Source organism: Mytilus galloprovincialis, chromosome 1, assembly GCF_965363235.1.
Source record: "Mytilus galloprovincialis chromosome 1, xbMytGall1.hap1.1, whole genome shotgun sequence".
Lineage (NCBI taxonomy): Eukaryota > Metazoa > Mollusca > Bivalvia > Mytilida > Mytilidae > Mytilus > Mytilus galloprovincialis.
In genome coordinates, this window is record NC_134838.1 from 38998650 (window position 1) to 39023189 (window position 24540).

General features: G+C 30.9%; 1 protein-coding gene across 3 annotated transcripts in view; it reads left to right on the forward strand.

Annotated features, from left to right (window-relative positions):
* The first annotated feature begins 376 nt into the window (after positions 1–376).
* LOC143073833 (voltage-dependent calcium channel subunit alpha-2/delta-3-like) overlaps positions 377–24540 on the forward strand; it is a 127015-nt gene continuing 102851 nt past the window's right edge. The window contains exons 1-4 of one of the 3 annotated variants that reach the window (XM_076249568.1): positions 377–455; positions 3174–3262; positions 9962–10076; positions 16761–16872. In XM_076249568.1, coding sequence (XP_076105683.1) covers positions 16817–16872 — 56 coding nt within the window. In that variant the 5' untranslated portion in view covers positions 377–455; positions 3174–3262; positions 9962–10076; positions 16761–16816. Of the gene's footprint in view, positions 456–3173; positions 3263–9961; positions 10077–15868; positions 16873–24540 lie in introns of those variants that run through there. The other 2 variants (XM_076249569.1, XM_076249567.1) reach the window with 2 other exon arrangements.

Genomic DNA, 24540 nt, shown 5'->3' on the forward strand with positions numbered 1-24540 from the left:
CATAAAAATTACTAATATCTATAATCTCATCTTCATAAGCATCTAGCTCTGCTCTACAGTCAGGGTAAACTGATGACATGACCCTCTTAAACTTGCCAAATGCCTTAATGAATTCTTGAATTGTGAGTTTTCTATTAAGACGGGGATCTGGCTTCCCAGAAATATTTAACTCTAACCCATTAGCTGCAACAGAGTGAATTTGGGGAGTTTCATAGTTTGGGATAAGCAGAGATGCCAAATTAACATCCTTACCGTCAATGATTTGCTTTTGAATAGAAGGAGATATAATGTCCACATTTATAAAGTCAAAAGTTATTAGAATGGTATAAGGTGTATAATAATGTGAGTCAGATGAGCATGACCTTTTTCTCATTGTAGAATGCTTGTTAGGTGTTCAGAAGAAGAAAAGTGACATTGATCTTTAACTGTTCAAGATTAGTATCAATGTTTTGCAGGTCAGTTAGCTTCTTTTTGTCAAGCCTATGAGACATAGCAATCCTACATTCTGTCGGTGGTGGCGTCCCATGACCATACTGTAAATTTACCGATAGCTTTTCTGAATTCAGTGATTTTGAACATGAGACCTACGTTTCATCTTTGGTAACATAATAGCACATTTGCAAGGGAAAAACCATTATGAAAGAAAATGTTTAACAAACATGGAAGTTAAATACCATAGTGTAAATTGATTTTGACAGAAAAAATTTAATACTTAAAATCATTTTACAATTATTATCACAAAGTTTAAACAGCAAAAAGAAATGCATGGAAAATATTAAAGAAATTACTGTAAATTCAGAAATTATTGTGTACATTTATTATTGCGATTTTGTCATTTTAGACTAAAATGCAATTTTAATTTTTGTGATATTGAGAAAAAGCCAGTTTTATTCATATAAAAAATTTCAAAATGCCAGTTTAAATTATTGCGAATATAACCCTGTCGCATTTTTCGCAATAATAAAAAACCTCGCAATAATTTCTGAATTTACAGTAAACATTGCTCGCTTGCATGTCTGTCATCTTACTTTTTACATTCGTTTTTAAGTCATATTTGGTAAACTTGGACAATAAAACTTGAAAGTTAATCAGCAGACAAAGTTTTCACTAAATGGAGTAGTTTTTGTCATTTATATTGTTATGGAATTGTAATAGATACAAAAAAAAGTGTGTAGACTTAGTTTAGTGCATAAACTATGCATTGTAACTCACCGTTCTCCCCAGGATTTTTTTAAGGCGCAAAATTCAAGGGCGCGTAACTCTTTTTTTTAGAGTGAACTTTTGTGATCTGAAGCAATCAGTCATTAATCAATGACATGCAATATGAATTATAATGCTTTGTGTTGTGTGTTTGATAATGCAGAGTATTTAATAATGAATTACAAGAATATATATATATATATGAAATAAATTGATTTTAAACACAAAAGTTATTTATAAGTCAAAACATAAATATTCATCTCTGTACTCTCTGCTCCTTCTAGGGATAATTTTTCAAGATAGTGTTATTTTGTTGGACAGTCTGTTCCTCAATTTTGTCTTTATCCTCTTTAGGGTTGAAACCCCCTCTCACAATAACTTTTGCTTATACCCCCTTTAACATTTGTAAGCCATGAAAACTCAGTCAGCCACTTGTTATTGAAACCAGAAACATGGTGCTTGCTGTTATCACTTGCTAAAACTTTAGCTATGTTGGGATTAGGAGAAGCAATGACATCTGCTTATACTGACAGTGAAGAGGAAGGTGTATTCCCCTTTTCATTAGAAGTCATTATAGCGGCTGAAAAAAAACTTCTACTTCCATCATCTGCCTTTTGCTTAGAAGTCACTCTTTTGTTATTTGCAGAGAACATGTTCATTCAGAATTAATAAAATCGAATATGGTTAAGATATTTGATCATATTTGGTATACAACTTTTTAAAACAAAAATATGTTAATGAACAGCTGACACGTTTCCGTAGTTTTACATTACGCTTCAATTCCGTGTGTATTATTGTTAAAACCTATCTCTGGCAGGTAGATATAAACGAAACTTTGCAAGTTTTTTAAAGTTAAGACGATTGAAATTATCAACTAGTGACATTATATAGAAGATGCAGCAATTCCGTACCCGTGTTGATTGTCACATATTTACCGACGAACGGAATTTTACGTGATCATTTTATTTCTAAAAACACGACAGTTTGAGACAATTTACCTTGCAAGTAAAAAATTTTCACTTTATATTAAAATAAATCACTTCTCTTTATCTTTAATCAAAGTTTATTTTATTTTTTTCAATTACAAATACTCTCATTCATAATTTTCATCGTAAATATCTTTAGCAATGTGTATTCAAATTTATCACGTGTATTCATCACGTTCATTGGTCGTGTTAAAATAGATTCTTCTTCTCGACCAATGAAAAAATTCGTTATTTAAATGGTCAAGTGATCACACACACAATGCGTAAATACAATGTATTTGCGATCTATTTCTTCAATTTTTGCACTGAAGTTTTTATTTTTTTTAATTTTCTTCTACAAATATCTATCTTCTTGATGATCATGTACGCTATTACATGATAACATAGTCCGATAAGGCTGAGATAAGCGTTGCTCAGGTAAAATAATTATCAGTTATTGCTTAACACTGACCGGCCTCTCAGCGGTGATCAGCAACTTGACAATTTTAGCAATTGTGAAAATTAACACGCTGCGGGACTAAGTATTAAGGGACAGCGGACAATTAAGACGCTGCGGGATCTTCGAAAATATTACGAAGGCGCTGCGGTACCGCAGCGTCATATCGGCCTGGGGAGAACACTGATTGTTTCATAAAGGAGTAGGTTCAGTAAGACCCCTTTTTGGCCCCAAAATATAATCCCATCTAAAAAGTGACGTTTTTTTGGCATATTTGATAGATTTTTCATATTTAAGCTTCAATCGTAGTGTTTTCAATGACTAAATCAGTTAAAATCTTTCACATTAACGTATTGAATCAATTGAAATAGACACTCAAGTGTTTAAAAAGTGTCCAAAATCTTTTGTTAGATGAAGCTGACAATTGAGGCCAAAATCGGCCATTACCGGAACTACTCCTTTCCTTAACATTATAATTTCACCAAAATTCGTTTCATATTGACTTTAATGATATTATTAATTAATTATCTTCTACGATTTCTTTCAATTAGATTTTTCAGAATATAAGCTTATGGAAAGTTCTGCTATTTAACCTGTTCCAGAATGATAAATGACTATAAAAGAACACTTAAAGACTGAGGTAAGATATCACAACATATATTTTTCCTGGCTGCACGAAGTGATTATGGATGAGTTGACAGATTGGAGAAAAACATACTCTTTGCAAATTCCTTGCGTGGGGTGTTCCAACACATGATAATCAATTTAGTTCAAACATTTGTACAAGTCTTTCCATATAGATTAGAATAACTTTAGTCAAGACAAAGCATATATTTATAACAGATCATGAGTAATCTGCTTCAAATAGAGTGAGTGACCCATATTAGCCGCATTATACGATGGTCATTTCCACTTACATCTGACCTAATATTCAAATATTTGGAACTGTTTGTGTAGGTTTCAGAAATTTAACTATATGAAAAAAATGTTTGATAAAGGAATTATCTTCAAAACATTGGTTAATAGTTCTGAAAGTGAACACAAACTCAAGAGGAAACCTAGTTGTTCGTAAACCATGTGGGACACAATTTCGCTGCAGTGTATGATTTGAACATCCTCATATTCCTGGTATATTATAAAAACCAATGTTTATAATTATGTGAATAAGCTTGAGAGATCATTCCTATACCATTTTTCTCATAAATATTTAATTTAAGAATGGCATGATTGCCTTATCAATCTTACATTATAGCCCAAAATTGTTAAAAACAACTGCATATTTCTTTATATGTGTGAAAAACCTTTCAAATGGGGTAAAGAGGAATATCAATAGTTGAAACCTTACAGACAGCCTTTTCCATCTATTTAGGCAAGTACTGGGTAAAGGCACACACATTTTACAGAAAAAATAGCAAAAAGGCGAAAACGTGTCCATGACCACCCACTGTACCCTTTCTTTAAAGTAATAGTAACCGATTGTGTTACTATAATTACCTAACCCAATGGTGTCTTAGTCTGATCATACAGATAGAAATGATCATTTTCCTTTTTTTTTTAATTTTTCCTGACACTGTGCCGCTCACTGAGTGTATATTTTTCAAAATTTCTAACCTCTAAAAACCAGCCATCTAGTTATAGTCACAATGCATCAATGTTCTATTAAATTGTAGTTTCTTGACTTTAAATAGCGAAAAGTATATTTATTGTCTAACTGTTGACTGCCTAGTTCCTCTACCACTTACAATAGTGACAGTACATGAACTAGAAATCAACTCGAGAGACTGTTCAGTTTTAATTAAGGTGAAGCAAGTTACATTAAATAATCCATAATCCTCTGGCCTTTGTTAGTCTTGTATGATTTTTAATTTTAGTTTCTTGTGTATTATTTGGAGTTTAGTATAACGTACATTATCACTGTACTAGTATACATATTTTTTAAGGGGCCAGCTGAAAGACGCCTACGGGTGCGGGAGTTTCTCGCTACATTGAAAACCCATTGGTGGCCTTCGGCTGTTGTCTGCTCTATGGTCAGGTTGTTGTCCCTTTGTCACATTCCCCATTTCCTTTCTCAATTTCATATCATAGATTTTGAAAATGTCCATCGTCCGAGGTCGTTAACTTTTACAAAATTCTTCTCCTCTGAAACTGCTGGGCCAAATTAAACTGAAATTGGCCACAATCATCATTGGGGTATCTAGTTTGAAAAATGCTTCCGGTGACTGGCTAACTAACCAAGATGGCCACCATGGCTAAAACTAGAACATAGGGGTAAAATGTAGATTTTGGCTAATATCTCTGAAACCAAAGCATTTAGAGCAAATCTGATGGAAGGAAATTGTTTATCAGGTGAAGATCTATCTGCCCTGAAATTTTCAGATGAATCAGAGAACCCGTTGTTGGGTTACTGCCCCATAATTGGTAATTTTAAGGATATTTTGCCATTTTTGGTTATTTTCCTGAATATTATTAAAGATAGAGATAAACTGTAAACAGCAATAATGTTCAGCAAAGTAAGATCTACAAATAAGTCAACATGACCAAAATGGTCAGTTGACCCCTTAAGGAGTAATTGTCCTTTATAGTCAATTTTAAACAATTTTTATACGCCCGTCGTCTTTTAGACGGGATGTATTATGGTATACCGTTGTCCGTCCGTCTGTCCGTCCGTCCATCTGTCGTACCGTCTGTCCGTCCGTCTGTCGTGCCGTCCGTCCGTCCGTCGTCCACACTTCGGACAATAACTCAAAAACACTTTCACCAATTTCCATGAAACTTAAGTGAATTGTTTATATCTATTGACGTAAGCTCCCTTTCGTTTTTTTTTAATTTCAGATTTTAAGTTTTGGATTTATGGGGCTTTATTCATAAAAAAGGGGGGATTTTCAACACTTTGGACAATAACTCAAAAAGGCTTTCACCAATGTCCATGAAACTTTGGTGAATTGTTTATATCTATTGATGTAAGCTCCCTTTCAATTTTTATAAATTTCAGATTTTAAGTTTTGGATTTATGGGGCTTTATTCATAAAAAAGGGGGATTTTCAACACTTCGGACAATAACTCAAAAAGACTTTCACCAATGTCCATGAAACTTTGGTGAATTGTTTATATCTATTGATGTAAGCTCCCTTTCAATTTTTATAAATTTCAGATTTTACATTTCCGTGTTATGAATTTTTATGCTTAAAAAAGGGGGGATTTTCCAATTTTGGGACAATAACTAACACTTTCACAAAATTTTATGCAACTTTGATAAATTGTTTATATGTATTGACATAAGCTCCCTTTCCATTTTTATAAATTTTAGATTTTACGTTTTCTTAAGTAATGAATTTTTATACTTAAAAAAGGGGGATTTTATGAAACTTTGGTGAATATATTAATGTAACATCCCTTTTGATTTGTATATATATTTCTAGTTGATCATATAAATTCATTTAAAGCATAAAAGACAAGTTAAAAGAGCAAAGGGCGTATCATGCGCTAAAGCGCAGCCCTTTATTTGTAATCTTTTACAAAAATCTGCTTATCTGAAACTACTAAGACAAATTTAACCAAACTTGTCCACAATCATCATTAGGGTATCTAGTTTAAAAAATGTGTCCGATAACCCTGCTTGTGAACCAAGATGGCCGACTTGGCTAAAAATAGTACATAGGGTAAAATGCAGTTTTTGGCTCATATCTCTGAAACCAAAGCATTTAGAGCAAATCTGCTGTTAATAAAATTGTTCATTAGGTCAAGATCTATCTGCCCTGAAATTTTTAGACCAATCGGGCAACTTGTTGTTGGGTTTCTGCCCTGAATTGGTAATTTTAAGAAAATTTTGCAGCTTTTTTTTATTATCTTCAATATTATTATAGATAGAGATAAACTATAAACAGCAATAATGTACATCAAAGTAAGCGCTACAAATAAGTCAACATGACCAAAGTGGTCAATTGAACCCTTAAGGAGTTATTGCCCTTTATAGTAAATTTTTGCAAAATATTTTCCACTGATAGAGATAATTGTAAGCAGCAAGATTGTTCATAAAGTAAGATCTACAAACACATCACCAACACCAAAAAACAATTTGTCATGAATCCATCTGTGTCCTTTGTTTAATATGCACATAGACCAAGGTGAGCGACACAGGCTCTTTGTTTTGAAAGATAAATAAATGATTTCTTTTTATTAGAAACACTATTAAAAGAAGCATTTTTAAAGAGAATTTCACAGATTTAAATATTCTATACAAATGTTTATTCTTTTGTTTTAGATTTTCAATCAATAATATTTTAAAAAGTACATGTGTATAACAATTAATGAATTGTTTTAATTCAATATTCAGTAAGTTTTTCAATTTCTTGAACATTTAATACTTGCAGAATATTTTAACGGGTACCATTTAAGTGATTTGATTTCAGTTAATTACCCAGTGTATCTTTATTTCTTCAAACTTTCATTATTTTGTGTGGATGAATAATTTGTTTGTCCCATGTGGAGTAATTGTCAGAACAGAAATAAATGATTTCCTTTGATCTGAGACAATCAATTGAAGTAAATGAGGTTCCCATTAGATAGGAGAAAATTGTCCAAGTATGTTGTTTATTATGGTGAATTGTATTGGATGTCAAAACAATGTTTTGTATTCAGCTTTAATACAAGTTAATTACCAAATAAGTAAGAAGTATCCCAGAAATCAATACGTTACTGCCATATTCTATTACTTTATTTGTTATTGACCGTTTAATAGTCCGTCATTCTTCCAATCCACAAATTTGTCTTGTATCAATCTTACTTTGTTCCTTTAATTTTCTTGTTAATAAATTTATGACACACATATTGTTTTCTACCATTGAGTTTCTGCCAATGAAGATGTTATTTCAGATAAAGATATAAATGTTAAGATGCAATCACACAAATGAAGTTATAAAAATAGAGTGAGAAAATATACAAGAAAGTACCATTTTCTTTATATGCAAATCTGGCAATGTGTAAAATATAAAATATCTTAAACTTTATCTTCAGATGACATTGAGTCAAAGGGACATAAATCTTGAACAATGAACACCAAAAAAGAATATAGCTTTATTAGAATTTTTTAGAGTCTATATAAACACTGTATAGAAAATTACTAACTTAAGGCATTATTAGAAAAAAAAATTCTACATATTTCTCCACAATGTATTAAATGTATATACATGTACCGGTACAAGCATTCTTAAAAGTTTGAATGTACTGGTTTTTAAAACTGAAGGGACAGTTACCTACACAAAACTTGTAATCTCTTTTCCCACCCTATTCATCTGACAACCAATCTCCATTCAATTGCCAATAAGCATTTGCACCGTAAACATGTAAGTTACCAATCCTCCTTATTTTGATTATTAAACTCAATAATAGACATCTGAAATCATATTATAGTTTACGACTTTGATAACATTATAGAACTCAACAGTTACATAAAAGTGAATTTCTACAGTGTTATTTTCATTAACCTTATTTCTTCCAACACGAAGTAGAACATAATTATTCCTTTATTGCCAGAAATTTACCAGAATAAAAAAGTAATATAAAAAGTCATAATTCATTGTTTCTGTTCGCTTGCAAAAGGTGCAGGCCCAAGTTCGCCTAACTGATGTATATTTCTTGAACAATCAATTCATTCATCATTGATCTCAACTAGATAACTGGAGGCAAACATTAGATAAGTTTGATCACTGTTTAGATTTCTCTAGGGTATAACGTGATTGAAATGGCACTGAAAACCTCTTAATATTCACACTAACAAGTGTATATATTGGCCTCCAAAAGTCAGCTGTATGATTCAGCCTTATTTATCTTAGCCATAAACACATTCTTACTTGCTCTTATTTGGAATGATTAATGCACTGAACTCTGGTTCTTAGGAAGTGGGTTTTAATTGCTTATATTTTCGTCATTTGAATTCTGCTGGATAGTTGTCTCATTGGCAATCATATAACCACATATTATCTGTTATATAGTAGCATCAGTTAACATTCCTTATGTGTATTTGATTAACATTTATTTGTACCAAACTGTTAGCTATGAATGAATTAGTAAATTATATTCAAGAGGTCGTCTTGAAAGTTATACCATCTCCCACTGCTATTAGATATCCTGATTTATGTTCACACGATAATGCAAAAAGTCTTTGTCGTAAGATAATAGATAAAGATATATTACATTTATATTTTTTATAAAAGTTAAAATGATTAAAGTGGGGTCTTTAGCATCAATATTGTTGTGTAGAGTGCCTATGTTTATGGCAATTATCCAGGTTGATCAAATTTTTAAATTATTCTCATCTTGTATTAAAAGGTGAAATATGTTCATACTTTTTAATAGGATTGATGATTAGGAATTTCCTTATTTCTTACTGATCAGGTGGCATATATGGCGGCTACAGTGGCACATAGATTGTCATTGGAAAATATTTTATTATAAGCATCCTCTTTGAAACCAAATGACTTATATTAACCAACATTTGCGGAATATATATGTTGGGGTATTTAAAAATCTTTGTTATTTCATTCAGATCAGATTAAAAACATGGCTGCCTGAGGTAATTTTTGATTTGATCTAATTTCAAATTTCTTCTTTGAACATAGCAATGTCAAATGTTTTCAAAAGAACGATGATAGGGATACTCTCTATAAGAAGACTTGGTGCTAATTAGTTGAGTATGAAAATAAATAATGGTGATCGCCAGGTTAGCTTTTCAGGCTCCCTGACACATCTAGCCTTAAATTTCAGGCTTTCCTCCATAATGATGCCTTTTAATGCCACCCCTTTACTACATAATGACGCCTGTGTAGTGCCTTAGTTGAAACGTTTTGCCTATGAAAAATCTGTAATAGACTTAATTAAATTTGTAAAATGAATATTCATCAGAATATCTGACTGGGATTTCATTGATAAAATATTTGTTTTCACAATGTATTAATACTTTAAACCAGATGATTTCTTTGTGAATGAAAAAATCCGATGCTAATTAAGTAACTATGTAAAAAAAAATCCATGGAGGAAAGGTATGAAAAAATAGAAATGTTGATGGGATATATTTCAATGAGTAAGCAACCTAATGACAAAAGATTAAGACATTTAGCAATCAATATAATGTCTTCAGCAATATACAAATGTCTGCACACACTAGAAAAGTTGTGAATACGAATATCAGAGATCAAAGACTTGCTTTCAACTCCACATATTCAAAATTACAAAATATTTGAAATATAATTTAAAAGACGACCATTTATTACAACTATTTCCATAATTTGTGTGTTTGTTAGGGTAGATAAAAAGATTATTTACTTTTTTTATTTGGTTTCAGTTGTGTGTGATGCATTATATAAAAGGTTGACATTGAAGCAGAGACACTGTGGAAATTCCCAATAGATTGGAAGTGTTTGAAGTAATCAACTTCTATCAGTGGACAAATTTAATTTGTAAGTACTTCTCAACAAACAGTTCCGTGCAATATAGAAGTAACACATATAGAATTTAAATGTAAAAAAAATCAATGAGTAACCAGTTGTGAATTTTTCAAATAAAACTGAGAGTGGACAATGGGGAATATGTCTAAGAGACACTACCCGACCAAAGAGCAGACAACAGCTGAAGGTCACCAATGGGCATCAACGCAGGGAGAAAATCCCACACTATACTCTAAAACACATCAATGAACTAAAATTAATAAAACATACAAGACTAACAAAGGCCAGAGGCTAGTTGACCCACTCTGGCATCAAAGTGATTTTCCTGGTCTTATTAATAACTACTTCAACTTTCATGACATGAAATTATTATTTAGTATTTCAATTACTAAAAATTAAAATTTTAAGAAACTTGGGAGTAAAAATATGGATTTACTTTCTGTATATGTATATAGCTTGAGCCATGTTTTTTATTTTCTAATTTCATGTTTCTGTACCATCACTAAATAGTTATTGTTGAATGTTTATTTGTAATTTGCAACATGATTAATGCCAGTAGTAGACAAGAATTGCTTACCTTCTTTTAACCCATCGGGACATCACAAATGACGTTTCTGTCCTTAAGTTTCCAGATTAAAGCAACTGGTTCATTTATCAATATAGTTTACATAATGAAAGACTAGATTGTTACTGTTTTTTGCAATTACAGGGGCCAAAATTTTTATCATAATTTCTTTTTGCCCCATTTACATAGCCAACAAGTTTGAAAATCAACACCAATAAATTGTTTTGGTAGATATAACCTTTTGAAATGTACTGAACCCCCTTCACCTGTAAGCAGAGTGATATTTCTCATAGTCCTTTTTAAGATAGAACTTTCCCATTTGATCTATGAAGGTCCAATGATAATTTTGTGAACTCTCCTGACAGTATGAACTCTAGTTTGAACTCTTCTGACAGTGTGAACTCTCCTGACAGTGTGAACTCTCCTGACAGTGATAACTCTCCTAACAGTGTGAACTCTCCTTGAAGTGTAAACTCTCATGACAGTGAGAATTCTCCTTGAAGTGTAAACTCTCCTGGCTGTGTGAACACTCCTGACAGTGTGAACTCTCTTGACAGTGTGAACTCTTCTGAAGTGTAAACTCTCCTGACAGAGTGACCTCGCCTTACAATGTAAACTCTCCTGACAATGTGAACTCTCCTGACAGTGTGAACTCTCCTGACAGTGTGAACTCTCCTGACAGTGAGAACTCTCTTTGAAGTGTAAGACAGTGAGAATTTTCCTTGAAGTGTAAACTCTCCTGGCTGCGTGGACACTCCTGACAGTGTGAACTCTCTTGACAGTGTGAACTCTTCTGAAGTGTAAACTCTCCTGACAGAGTGACCTCTCCTAACAATGTGAACTCTTCTGAGGGTGTGAACTCTATTGACAGTATGAACTCTCCTGACAGTGTGAACTCTCTTGACAGTGTGAACTCTCCTGATATTGTGAACTCTCTTGACAGTACCATCTCAGTTGGTTTTGTAACAATTCTCATTGGCAAGCATAGTAATTATCTATTTAAAAAAACACTTTTAGATAAATTTTTCAAATTGAAGCTGTTAAATGCATGGATGGATACTGGTAGATTGTGATCATTTTATATAAACATGGTGATTTTATTATTGAGTAAAAACTTGTACATTGAAATTAAGATATGTTTCAAGTTGGCAATTAGAGGTAAATATGATTCTGATGTTTAACTATGATAAACTGAAATTGGATTTACTTTCAAGGTTGACAGTGTTTTCCTTTATTATTTTTTAATGAAAAAGATTGGTACACCTTTAATTTGTGGACATAACTCTTTACAACGGAATTGTATAGAAAGTAGTATACAAGCATCTTGCATGCTTCTTAGATTAAAAAGACATAAAGTCAGTCAGTAAGACAACTTAGTACATTCTGTTACAAATTAATCTGCTAAAGAAAGATTTAATTTAAACAACAAAATCCATGGTATTCTTTGTATCAGAAATAAGGTTAATGAAACCCTGCTTCTTTGTTGACTGTGTTAACCAGAATTACTAATTCTGTTTTATATTTATTGTCAAGTTACAATGTTTGTAATGGAATTAGCTTTTTATCTTTTTCTCTAATTTATTTTTTATTGTAAATTTTAAATTAAAAGCTAACAAACTTTCACCATAACCTAATTTTGAAAGTTTATTTGTTATAGTTGAGAATTGCCCAACATTTAGTTTAAAGACTTATCTGGATACAAGTTCAATGACCTAACAGAAGTCTAGTTAAGAAACTTTTTCTTAATAAGGTCAGATTTCCAATCATGATGAGTCACAGGTCAACTATATTTTTTTTTTTTTTGTGGTTTACCTTTACCCATGAAATCCATAAATATAAATACTCCACAAATAATAATAAATCCAAAGTATAGTAAAAAGTTTCAGACTCTAAATAGTATACATTAAGAAATAACAGTACTGTAGTTGAAGAGTTGCCACTGTCAGTAGAGTTGCGACCGTCAAATCAAAATTGACGGTGGCAACTCTTCAACTACAGTACTGTTATTCCTATTCTAATGCATTTCAAAAAGAAATAATACGATAAAACTTGGAAAAATGTCTAAATTTGACAAATAAAAAAAAAATCCCCGAAACTTCATGAATGATTTTGACGCAAAGACGTCATGGGTAAACGTGACGTCAGATAAATGAAAACTTACAAACTGGAGGTTATTACGTTACCTGTACGCTTCAAATTCGGATAAAATAACTTTAAAATGGCGAATTCGAGGTAGGTGTTGTTTTGTTTTGGATTATATAGTAGTAATCAAACATTTGTTGATTCAATCATTTCAAAATGGTTGACCCTCCTTAGTTACGCCTGGTCAACTGTGGATTTGACGGCAACTTTTAGCCAATGAAAAAAATTGTTACATACAAATTGCATTAGAATTTTGTATTGATCACAAGAAGCTAACTTAGTTTAACATTTAAACCTTTAGCAAATAGCTTGAGAACCAGACGCTTGATTTTAGCTCACCTGGTCCGAAGTGCCAAGTGAGTTTTTCCCATCACTTGCGCTCGTCGTCCGTCGTCGTCCGTCGTCATTAACTTTTACAAAAATCTTCTCCTCTGAAACTACTGGGCCAAATTAAACCAAACTTGGCCACAATCATCATTAGGGTATCTAGTTTTAAAAATGTGTTCGTTGACCTGGCCATCAAATCAAGATGGCGGCCACGGCTAAAAATAGAACATAGGGGTAAAATACAGTTTTTGGCTTATAACTCAAAAACCAAAGCATTTAGAGCAAATCTGACAGGGGTAAAATTGTTTATCAGGTCAAGATCTATCTGCCCTGAAATTTTCAGATGAATTGGACAACCCGTTGTTGGGTTGCTGCCCCTGAATCGACAATTTTAAGGAAATTTTGCTGTTTTTGGTTATTATCTTGAAAATTATTATAGATAGAGATAAACTGTAAACAGCAATAATGTTCAGCAAAGTAAGATTAACAAATAAGTCAACATGACCGAAATGGTCAATTGACCCCCTAAGGAGTTATTGTCCTTTATATTCAATTTTTAACAATTTTCATTAAATTTGTAAATTTTTATTAACATTTTCCACTGAAACTACTGAGCCAAGTTCATTATAGATCGAGATAATTGTAAGCAGCAAGACTGTTTTGTAAAGTACAAACACGTCACCATCACCAAAACACAATTTTGTCATGAATCCATCTGCTTCCTTTGTTTAATACTCACATAAACCAAGGTGAGCGACACAGGCTCTTTAGAGCCTCTAGTTTTTCATTTGGATCACAAATTTTATAGTAAAGTAGTGATTTGGTCCAGCTGATAAAGGATAAAAATTAGCACTTCAGAAGTTGTCAAAAGATTTCAAGTTAGAGCGATTTTTCTATATTAAAATTTGTCCCAAGTTTAGTCAACACTCATAAAATATTATTGAGAAAGTGCTGGTGGGATTTTATTTTCATTTATTGAAAAGAAATGCACTACGAAATAATTATTCTCAGACCATGTTTAATTTCGTTGGGTTAATTTGTCTTGATTTTGATTGCCCAACTAATATTGACACCACTGAGGAAATCTATGTTACATCCGCAGCAACGCTTTAAAAAAATGCTACACACCATTTCAATTAAGGTTTGAATTTCCTAGAAATTGGCTAAAAATTAAAAAAGAATTCAAAAATTAAAAGTAAAGGGGAAAAACTTATTTTTTACTATTATCTTTTATGTTTAATATTCAATAAGAATTATAGATTAAAAAAATTACTTGACAACATAAATAAAAAAAGGGATATTTATTTTGATTGACTGTTAATTTGAAATGTTTTTATTTTTGCCAAAAGATTAGATAGAATAGATAAAAATTCACATTGTGAAAAACTGATGGTGTTTTTTTGTACGTAGGAATTTCTGAAATCTCATCTATTAATCTTGCATTTTTGTCATTTAATCAACAGTTGTATTAATAAATGATCATAATAATTTCTCAAATTACAAAATATTAATTCTTTATTTATAATTTGATTTGGTGAATGAACAGTTTGAAAAGGAAACATTTGTCAATCATATAAAATATTCATCTGAATGATTTTTTACACTCAAATGAAACAATTATTTTGAATACATTGGATTTAATAGTTTGAGAGATGAAAAATGTTTTGAAGGGTTTGATTGTGAGTGTGCAGTAACAAAATTAAGTGATAACATAATCATGTTAATGGAATCTAGCAGTGAAATGAACTCCAATTCAACCTTCAGAATGGGAAATGCTTTAAATTCCATATTTGATGTTTTCAGAATATTATACTTATTTTGGTATCATTTCCTGTAAAGTAACAGAAACACAATAGTTCAATTTATTATATGAAAATGGTGATATGTGGTATGATTGCCAATGAGACAACTATCCACCAAAGTTCAAACAAAGTTGATGTTAGCAATTATAAGCAACCATTCAACCTTCAACAATGAGAAATACCCATACTGAATAGTTGTCATAAAATAGATATAGGAAGATGTGGTGTGAGTGGCAATGAGACAACTCTCCATCCAAATAACAATTTAAAAAAAAGTAAACCATAAAAGGCCATATTGGTATTGTCATCAGATGCTAACAAAATTACTAATATTTAGAACAAATACATTGTCCATAAAAGACTTATTGCTCTCCAAATCAATCCATAGAAATTCAATAAAATACTGGATAAAAGGTTGTTTTGTTTATAATTTGGTTTCTGATTCCAGATTCCCAGATGGATTTTATGTATTGCATTTAAATAAGTATTGGTGTTATACTAATTCTATAGAGTTTTGTTTAACGACTGGTATATGTTGTCATCTGGTTTGATTGAGATATGATTTACTTAGTTTATATCTATTTAATGGAAAACTGGATATTGATTGTCTAAATTATTAATTCCCAATAATTAGTAGACTGTTAAGGTTATATCTAGTACAAAGAGTAGGAAAGGAATATGGCAGGTGTCAGGGTTATAAATCTAATACTTACATACAAAAACTTAATATCACACATATTGTCCATGTAATCAGCTGAAAAAATAGGATGAATCAAATCAATTATTCATTGAACAAAAGTTTGGTATGATTATAGACGATCGGCACCAATGTATCAATGCAAAGATCAATACTACTATCCATGTGTATAGTGTAACATTACTAATAACTATTGAAAATTTAATCAATTATGTATAATTGTTGATAGCTGTTATTCTTGTTTTCCTTCTATCAGTCCTTTAAATCCCTGGTTAGAATCATAAATGGTATTCTCTCCTGATCCATTACAGACAGACCAATATTGCTGATAAAGACAGCTCTATTTACTTTCACTTTCAACGCTTGACAGAAGTCGAGAGTTGAATCAGAGAGAGCATGTTTTAGAGGAATATGGTTTAGCGTTATATCTACATGTCATTTTAAAGTTGAATATTATATTTATATCAAGCACATCGTAGCGCTGAATTAGTTGACGAAGGAAGATTCTCGGTGAAATAGTAAATAGGAGGATCAATAATCATAAGTCCGTTGAATTGCTTGTTTATACATTTCACATTGTCAGATCATGTAAACTAGCAATTTAGTCATCTGTACTTTAACTAGTGAATCGTATTGGATATCGATTCTAAGAAAACTGTTACTCCTACTTATAAAACTTTAAATTATCAACAGGAATAATCAATTTTTTTTTAAATTTAAAAAAAGTGGTTTTGTGATCGGATTTTTACAAGAAACACTCTTTAGCGTAAAGAGATTAACTTGGGAATATGTTTGAAAAGTTGGAATTATTCACTTGATGGTTGTGTAATAACTTGTATTTGCTGATTGGATTCAAATCTTCGTTACATCAATTTCGCTTTATTTTGTTGAAGATTTTCACAATTTGCAGAGTGTTATTTTCTGGGAAAGAGATGTGATGCTTCTAGGGTCTTCCGTTTATCTGTAGATTAGAAATTTTATGCCGCAAAATTTGATTTGGAAAGATTTACAAATAAGTGTTATATTATCTACTAGACTGAAAATGAGACCTAACTGAAGCTATCATTACAGGCCTTTTTTTTTAGCAAGAGATATTTAAACAATTTAGAAAGAAAACCGTTTAAAAATGGGATGCCATTTTCATTTGTTTTATATTGTTCTAGTTTTCATATTGGAGTATGTATGTACACAGCCAGGAATTAATGGAGTTAACCCTGGAATGAATGGACCATTTTATACACCACAATATAGAGACGTCAAGATTAACCCAGATCAGTAAGTTACTTTTCGTCAGTCTATCTAATGTACTAAAATGTAAAATTTATGTTGACTCGGACTCCGGGAATTTACCCTCATCTTGAAAGCTACACAATATAGGACTTCAATTAATTTTGAATGTATAATTGGTGAGATGTTCTTTTCTTCTTTTGGGGTTTTGAAAAGCTTAACTATAGATGGTATTGATATGACCATTTGTAGTTTTATGAATTGACATTTTAAAACTCAACTTCTGTTTGACATGAGGAGACATTAAGTTCCATTGCATTACATATGCATTTCTAAAATATTTTGTTATTTCATACTTTCTGTATAAAACCATGCATATTCCTTGTTTAAAGTCCAATGTAGTTTCTTGTTAGAAACACAACAAGAATTCTATAAACTTGGTCTTCTGAAAATGTTTTATGAAGAACAGAATTCGATTTATCATGTTTATGAAAATGATTTTTTGAAATGTAAGATTTACCCATATTCTGAAAGGTATAGAAAAATGTGGATATGATCAAGAACAAGTACAAGTACATAACACATTTTATATTTTCATTTATTAAAATATATTTAGTAGTACTATTTCTTCTAAGAGCATTGAGTTAAAATCAAGCTTAGAATATAACTTTTGAATTCCACAAAATGTACATCTATGTCATTTTTTTTCCAAAACTATTTGTCTTTAAAAAAGAAAATCATGGAAAACATGAAATCCCCCTTATACATGTTATATGTCTCATCTAAATAAAGATTCTGAGTAAATGTTTTTTTTTCCCATTTGCCAATTAAAAACACTTGGACATTTTTATGTCATGTTCTCTTCTAAAACAATATTCAGTAAACCTTTCACAATTTAAATGAATGTAATTGCCTCTTCATAGAATTCTGTTCACATAGAAACCTTCTCAGTTAAATTGGTCATTATATCATTTTATACCTAAATATGGAACAAACAAAACAAATTATCAATATTTTTTCATCTCCTTAACCTTCTACAGCTATTTTTCATGACATACTTAGCTCTCAAAGATCACTTTTTCCAATAGATTTTATCCTCCATCTCTGAATAGATAAATAATATTCATTAGAGCATGTAGTGATTTTGAAAATGTCAGCCAATTTAGACCCTAGTCCTTGTAAATTTAATTATTTCCTCAATTACTAAATATCTACTCATAGCTTGAAGTAAAGTGAACCTAACATGTATAAAAGATTGAAAACATCACTTTAATTTTCCAATGGCATATTGAAGCACTTTCTCGTATGGAGTGAAAGTGGAAAAATGCCTAACAACATGAAATCACAAATTATTTGAGAATTGTTATTGAATAGCCTAGTGCCTGACCGCATTAAACTCATGAATTTCCTTGTGTTGCCTGTAAACAATTTGCAAATGGCGTAGTGCAAATGTTAATTGAAATGCAAATGAAAGTTAATTGTTATAAATTGAAAATTCCATTTCCAGTAGTAAAGTTCATACAGTTTCAATGTGCTGCTCAATAAATCGGTGAATCCACAAGAAATTAATAGATATTCTGTATGCATGCAATGGATGATCAGATGAAAAATTTGTAGTCTCTATGCAGACTGACAGATTTAAATTAACGAATTCCAAAATGTCTGATCGGCTTGAATTCAAATTGATGAAAGCAAAAAGTAGGAGATTTGAGAGAAAACTGATAAATGTAAAATCAAAATAAATGTAAAATTGGTGAAGGTGTTTAGTTAAAACCTTATTTTTTACATTGGTAGTAATGCCTCTTGTGAAAAGTTGATCTTAGTTAAAGTAATCCAATTTAAGAAATAGCGAGTCTGCTTCGTACAGGAATAAAAAGGATTACAGTTTAATACAGTGTGTCTGCCATTCGGTAGAAATGAATTAAAACCGGTAATAATGGAAGAATATATAAGGTTTAAATAACATTTGTTCTAGAATAAGTCTGTCCACAGTGATATTTCAATATTGTTTATCTGTTATATTGTCTTTTGTCAGTCTGAGAATGGAATTGAAGTTGGAATGGACCAGACAGAGGATTTTATGAATTAAAAAAGATGAATTGTAGTATTTTTGTTAATACATTCCCATGCATTAATTATACCAGTTTATTAAGGTCAATTGAAGTCATTCACTTTTGTCTGATCAAATGTTGATAGAACATATTTAATTAATTTTATGACTTTGTACAAAAATAAGGATAAAAAATGAGATGAATTTATTTATTTTCAACTAAATAAAGATATCCTGAAAAATATTTGCTGCATTAATATATTTCTGGATATTTGGAAAGTATAGAACAGTTTTTAGGGAAAGTGCCATACACATAATACTTTGTATTAAAAAAAAAACGTGTATATTACAGATAGATGTTCTCATTTTTGGTTGGAAAGCCAAAACTAGATCAAAACTTTGGAAAGCCAAAAATATAAAACATTCTACAGCTTTAAGTCAAAAAAGTCTTTTTAAAATTAAAGTTGTTTAAGTTGAGTTTCTGGGTGAATGTTTGTGGTTAACCATTGTGCTCAGGTTCAGGTTTCCAGTTACGTGCTGAATACTTATCCTTGCTCTCCAGCCTTCTAACTATAACACTTTTCACCCTGAATTAGATTGTAATGTCAAACTTTGTCAAGCAGATTAACATACACCTAGGAGGCCATTGTTACCTAATGTTTTAGAATAAACTCAATGGTTTTGATACTCCACATCTGCTTTTATTATTTTAAGAAGGTTGTATATAGTGTTGGGGATATTTTAGGAGATCTGTCTGTTAGTGCCGTAAATCCCTCTTTTGTATTTGTAATTGCTTCTTAACTGCTCATTTGAATTATAGAAACTTTATCTGAACCTTTACCATATTATGCCATTGTTTTTATCTGTAATATTTTTGTTTTACCTTTTTGAATCAAACTTTTATTCAGATGAATTTATGTTTTAGGGGTGTCATTTACACCTTGTCCATATTACAGTTATTATACTCTACCATGATCTTGACAAAGACAAATTACAGTGAAACAATAATGGTTCTTTTAGATGAACATGATCAACTTTTATTGTACCCTGTATGTAAAAATGACCAAGTGCTACTCAGCTTTTTGCCATGAATTACATGGTAATTTTATCCACTTCAGACCAATTTGTTGCAAAGGAATTGCCAGTTTAGAAGATTATTGTCCATTATAGAAAAAGACCAAGTAATTTACTAAGGTATAATTGCAGTCAATGGTGTAGTGTCCTACCTGTATTAATTGACACTGTTAGTCTCATCTCAACTTGTTGATGATGATTTAGCAAACGATATTGGATCTTAATGGAAGAGACAGATTACATAGAGTCAGATATGACCCGTAGCAATGTATAAAATGAATCATTATACAAACTAGTTCACTTAAAGACTGTTTTTATGACTGAATCTGATAGCTGATATTACCATACTGGAGTATTAAATATTTAGTCTAGAAATAAGTCTAAAATAGCATCATAAAAAATTCAGTATTTGCCTAATACAGTTCTAGTAGTTCAAAATTGTATAGATGAAAAACCCTTAAAGCAACCAAGATCAAAATTGATTGTGGCATTACTATCGTCTTATTATAGGTAGCAAGCTTTCTTAATAGGGGAAAACCATCAGTGTAAATCAGTATTCACTGCTTTATACATGCCCCCTCAATTACACAAACACAACAATTTTGTTTCTGACATACCCTATATCAGAATTTGAAAGTTCAATAGGAAATAAATACAACTTAGTAATCATACTTATATTCTGATATTTATACTGCTGTTTTAATTGTATTTATTTATATTCAAAGCTTCAAAAAGAATTTGTTATTGAATAAAAAAGGTTCATCTGAAAAAAACTTATATCTGACACTTTAGAATCGTGACTTGCCTGTAATTTTTAATAATTTCTCAAAAGACACAACACCATTTCTGTCATATTTTTGTATTGCATTTTCATGTTAAAAGATAAGGTGTAATTTATCAAAAAAATAATATCAACAGAAATGATTACTCATTAGTGACAAATCCCTTTGTCATCTGATTCTGAACAAAGCAACAGCCAGCAAAGGATATTACATGACAAATTATATGTCCCTAGGTAGACTAAATCTACATGACAAATTATATGTTCCCTAGGTAGACGAAATCTCCATATTAGTTAAGTAATCTTCCCTGCTGCATAAAGATGCTCATTTATCTTCTCAAAATATATAATTGATGTAAAAGGCATTTTAAAAAAAATCAGGCCTTTTGAAAAGCTCCTGATTAAAGTTCTTTTTTTGTAAACAGTTGTTTCAAAGATATATTAATCTAAATTTAATAGAAAATATTTTAGCTGTGATGGCTGAAAGCTTTTGCCTCAAATTCATTAGGAATTCATTAATATCAACAACAAAAAATGTTTTATAAAGTAATATTTTTTTGGAATAAAGTAACAAAGTTTTTTTTTATATAGATCAGACTGTACGTTGGTTTTCCCTTTTGTATTGTTTTACACTAGTAATTTTTGAGGCCCTTTATACCTTGATGTTTGGTGTAAGCCAAGGCTTCGTGTTGAAGACCGTTCTTTGATCTTTTATGGTTTACTTTTACAAATTGTGACTTAAAATTAAATGGAGAGTTGTCTCATTGGCACTCGTACCACATCTTCTTATATCTATGGAAATTTATCAGACTCTTAGTTTCTAGATAACTAAAATAAAACATCAGTATTATTGGGCCACCTGAGATTGTACAGTCAAGGAAATAATCAACAATTTACAGACAAAAGTAAATGTTTTCTTTATCCTTCTAGGCACACTATTTTGCACTCAGCCTCTTGAAATATAAAACAGACCATATGTGGTACTTATGACTGCTTATCTCTCAATCAATGTGTGGTTCAAGGAGAATCCATTGGCAGTGCAAACTGTTTTAAATGTCATGTTTTAATTTTGTTTTATCACTGTTTGATTCTAATGAAGGGTAACACATAAGATTATATTTTCTATAATTATATAAGAATATGTATGGTGTTTTTGAGCTGATGTCTCTAAAGATTAAAATTTCTCTGCCAAAAAGCAGAAAGTAATGGTAATACGTACATTTTAATGACAATTTACACATCACTGCATGTTAGTTGTCATTGTGGTTTACTTTGAATAGGCACTTTATTGCTTTTCAACTCAGTAGGGATATTTTCTGACTATAGGTATCTTTTATTATTGATATGAATTGTAATTTGTGAAGCAGAACATGCCACAAAAAATTATCTTGTGCTAACAAATTCTTTTGTCTCTATACATGAACTATAGCAACAGTCAATGCTCTACAATGAAACACCAGAAATTATTTTTATTGTATTTCAAATTATATATTCCCTAGGAGATTCTTGACAGTAGTCATTTTCTTTGAAGAATACCAGCCATTATTGCTTGCTTAAATGAAATTACTCATTCGCTTAATATGTTGGATAATTATTGAATATATTATTATTGAACCATCTTTGGACTTGTATTAAAATAAATATGCACTGTCATGTATAGAACTTGTTGAACCCCAGGTTTCTAATCTTTCACATAGCTAATATGTGGTGACAGCAGCCATATAGCATAAGTAAACAACATTATATATAAAGGTATGGTTCCAACTTCATTGTTTCTGGTATAATTTTTAAAAGGTTTGATGCCATTGACTTATGTAGTTAAGGGGACACATTTCCACATTTGGTTTTTGCTATATAACAAGAAATTTAACTCATACAATCCTTTTTTATTTACATATTAGAAAAGTAAAAAGGTATAGCGTCTCAGATTGGTAAAAAAAGCTTACATTTAGATATAATGATTTGAAAGTTTTGTTTTATCAGAAAACTACATTTTTCCATCAGTGTGTGCTTTTTACCAATTTTTGTTTTCTTTCATGGAACATCCCTACCTGCGGTGCTCTCTTGCATTTTTTTGAATGTTTAATTTTTTTTATGTTCAGCTTTGATAGTGTATGGTTATGATGTTTTCTCAGGTCTGTGTGTGTCAGTCCTAAAATTTAAATGTTTTCTGTATTAGATTTTTTCCTCTTTAGCTGTACATGTACATTTTAAGCTTGTGAACAATATTTTGTATGATAACTACATGTATAATAACAGGTATTTTCCATCTGTAGTAGATATGCTTCAAGAGGACTGCATTTACTCTCAATCTCTGAAGTTTTCTGTTAAAACCCCACATCATTTCCATTTGACTATATCTAAGCTTTTTGATGTCAAAATAAGCTTATAAATATTAATGGGTTAATTAGATAAACAATTTCTTATTAAGAAAATAGAAATGAGTAGAGTCTCGTGCCATATGAAAAAAGATACGAAAACAATTAACAAGTTATTACTGGATTATCAACTCAGTAATTCATAATTGATTTTTCAGTAAACCCAATCTATCATTTTATCCTGTTATTAAATTTTATGCAGTTCTAGTTTATATTGGAAAATACAGATGAATGTTGTCCATAAGTAAACAAAAATATTGATTTGAACTTATTCGGGTATGATCAAAGAGTTTTATTGCATCTTTGGAGCTGCTTAACAGGAAAAATGACTAAATAATTAAAATGTTTACACAAATTGTGGGCTGGAAGATTGCTTTGCCAATAAAACTCCATTTCCAATGTTTGTGAGTAACGCTTACTCCTTTTACAATATAATTAAATTTGATCAGTATTACAGTTATGTTGCACATAGATATCAGTTATACGGCAGGCATAAGGCATCAAAAGTTGTAAATGAAATTTTATCATCCCTTTTACATCTGTTCAGTGATAATATGTGGGTGGAAAATATAACACCAGGCTACAAGATGTGCAAATACATTACAACATGTCTAAGCTTTTATGGCCAGTTATTGATATATTTATATCATGACTCTTTTGTATTCCTTTGATCCTATCTATGGTATTGATACTTTGAAATTATTATTTATGGATGACAGATTTCGTGGTTCAAATAATATTCTATGACTGATTGGGGCTGGTGGCATTGTGGCTTAATTTGATAAATGCATATTTTTACCATCAAAAAAATTATTATTTATGGATGACAGATTTTGTGGTTGATATTCTATGACTGATGGGTGCTGGTGGCATTATGGCTTAAATTGATAAATGTGTATTTTTCCCTCAAAATGAGCTTCATAATCTCCAAAAGAGTTCCATTACCAATAGTAATACAACACTCTCATTTTAAGTTAAAATGGTTGCACAACAAAGATGGATTACTGAATACTAGATAAATTAATGGGATATCCTATACCTACTTTAAAGCCATAATGTTGTTGTGTTGCTATCTCTTTCTTTACAGAGGGGATTGAATTTGTTTTAAAAAATCTTGTATTACCGATTGATAAATGTCATCTTGTTTCATTAAAATTTGCTTGTCTAAAGTTTTGGAAATCATTTTGATTTAAGGATTATATGTCCCACTTGCAAAGTTTTGAATCTTTGTCCAAATTTGACTTTACTTTAGGTATTTTTCAGTATTTGTATTAGACTTTGGACTTTTAATTATTTGGCCTTGAGCATCAGTTGAGACATTAATGATTGAATTGCCAATTTTGGATAGTAAAATTGTTACTGTTTATGTTTTTACTGCCAGTCAGTTCGTCAACATTTGAGTTTGTTAACATATTCTCTGTCATTTCTGTATG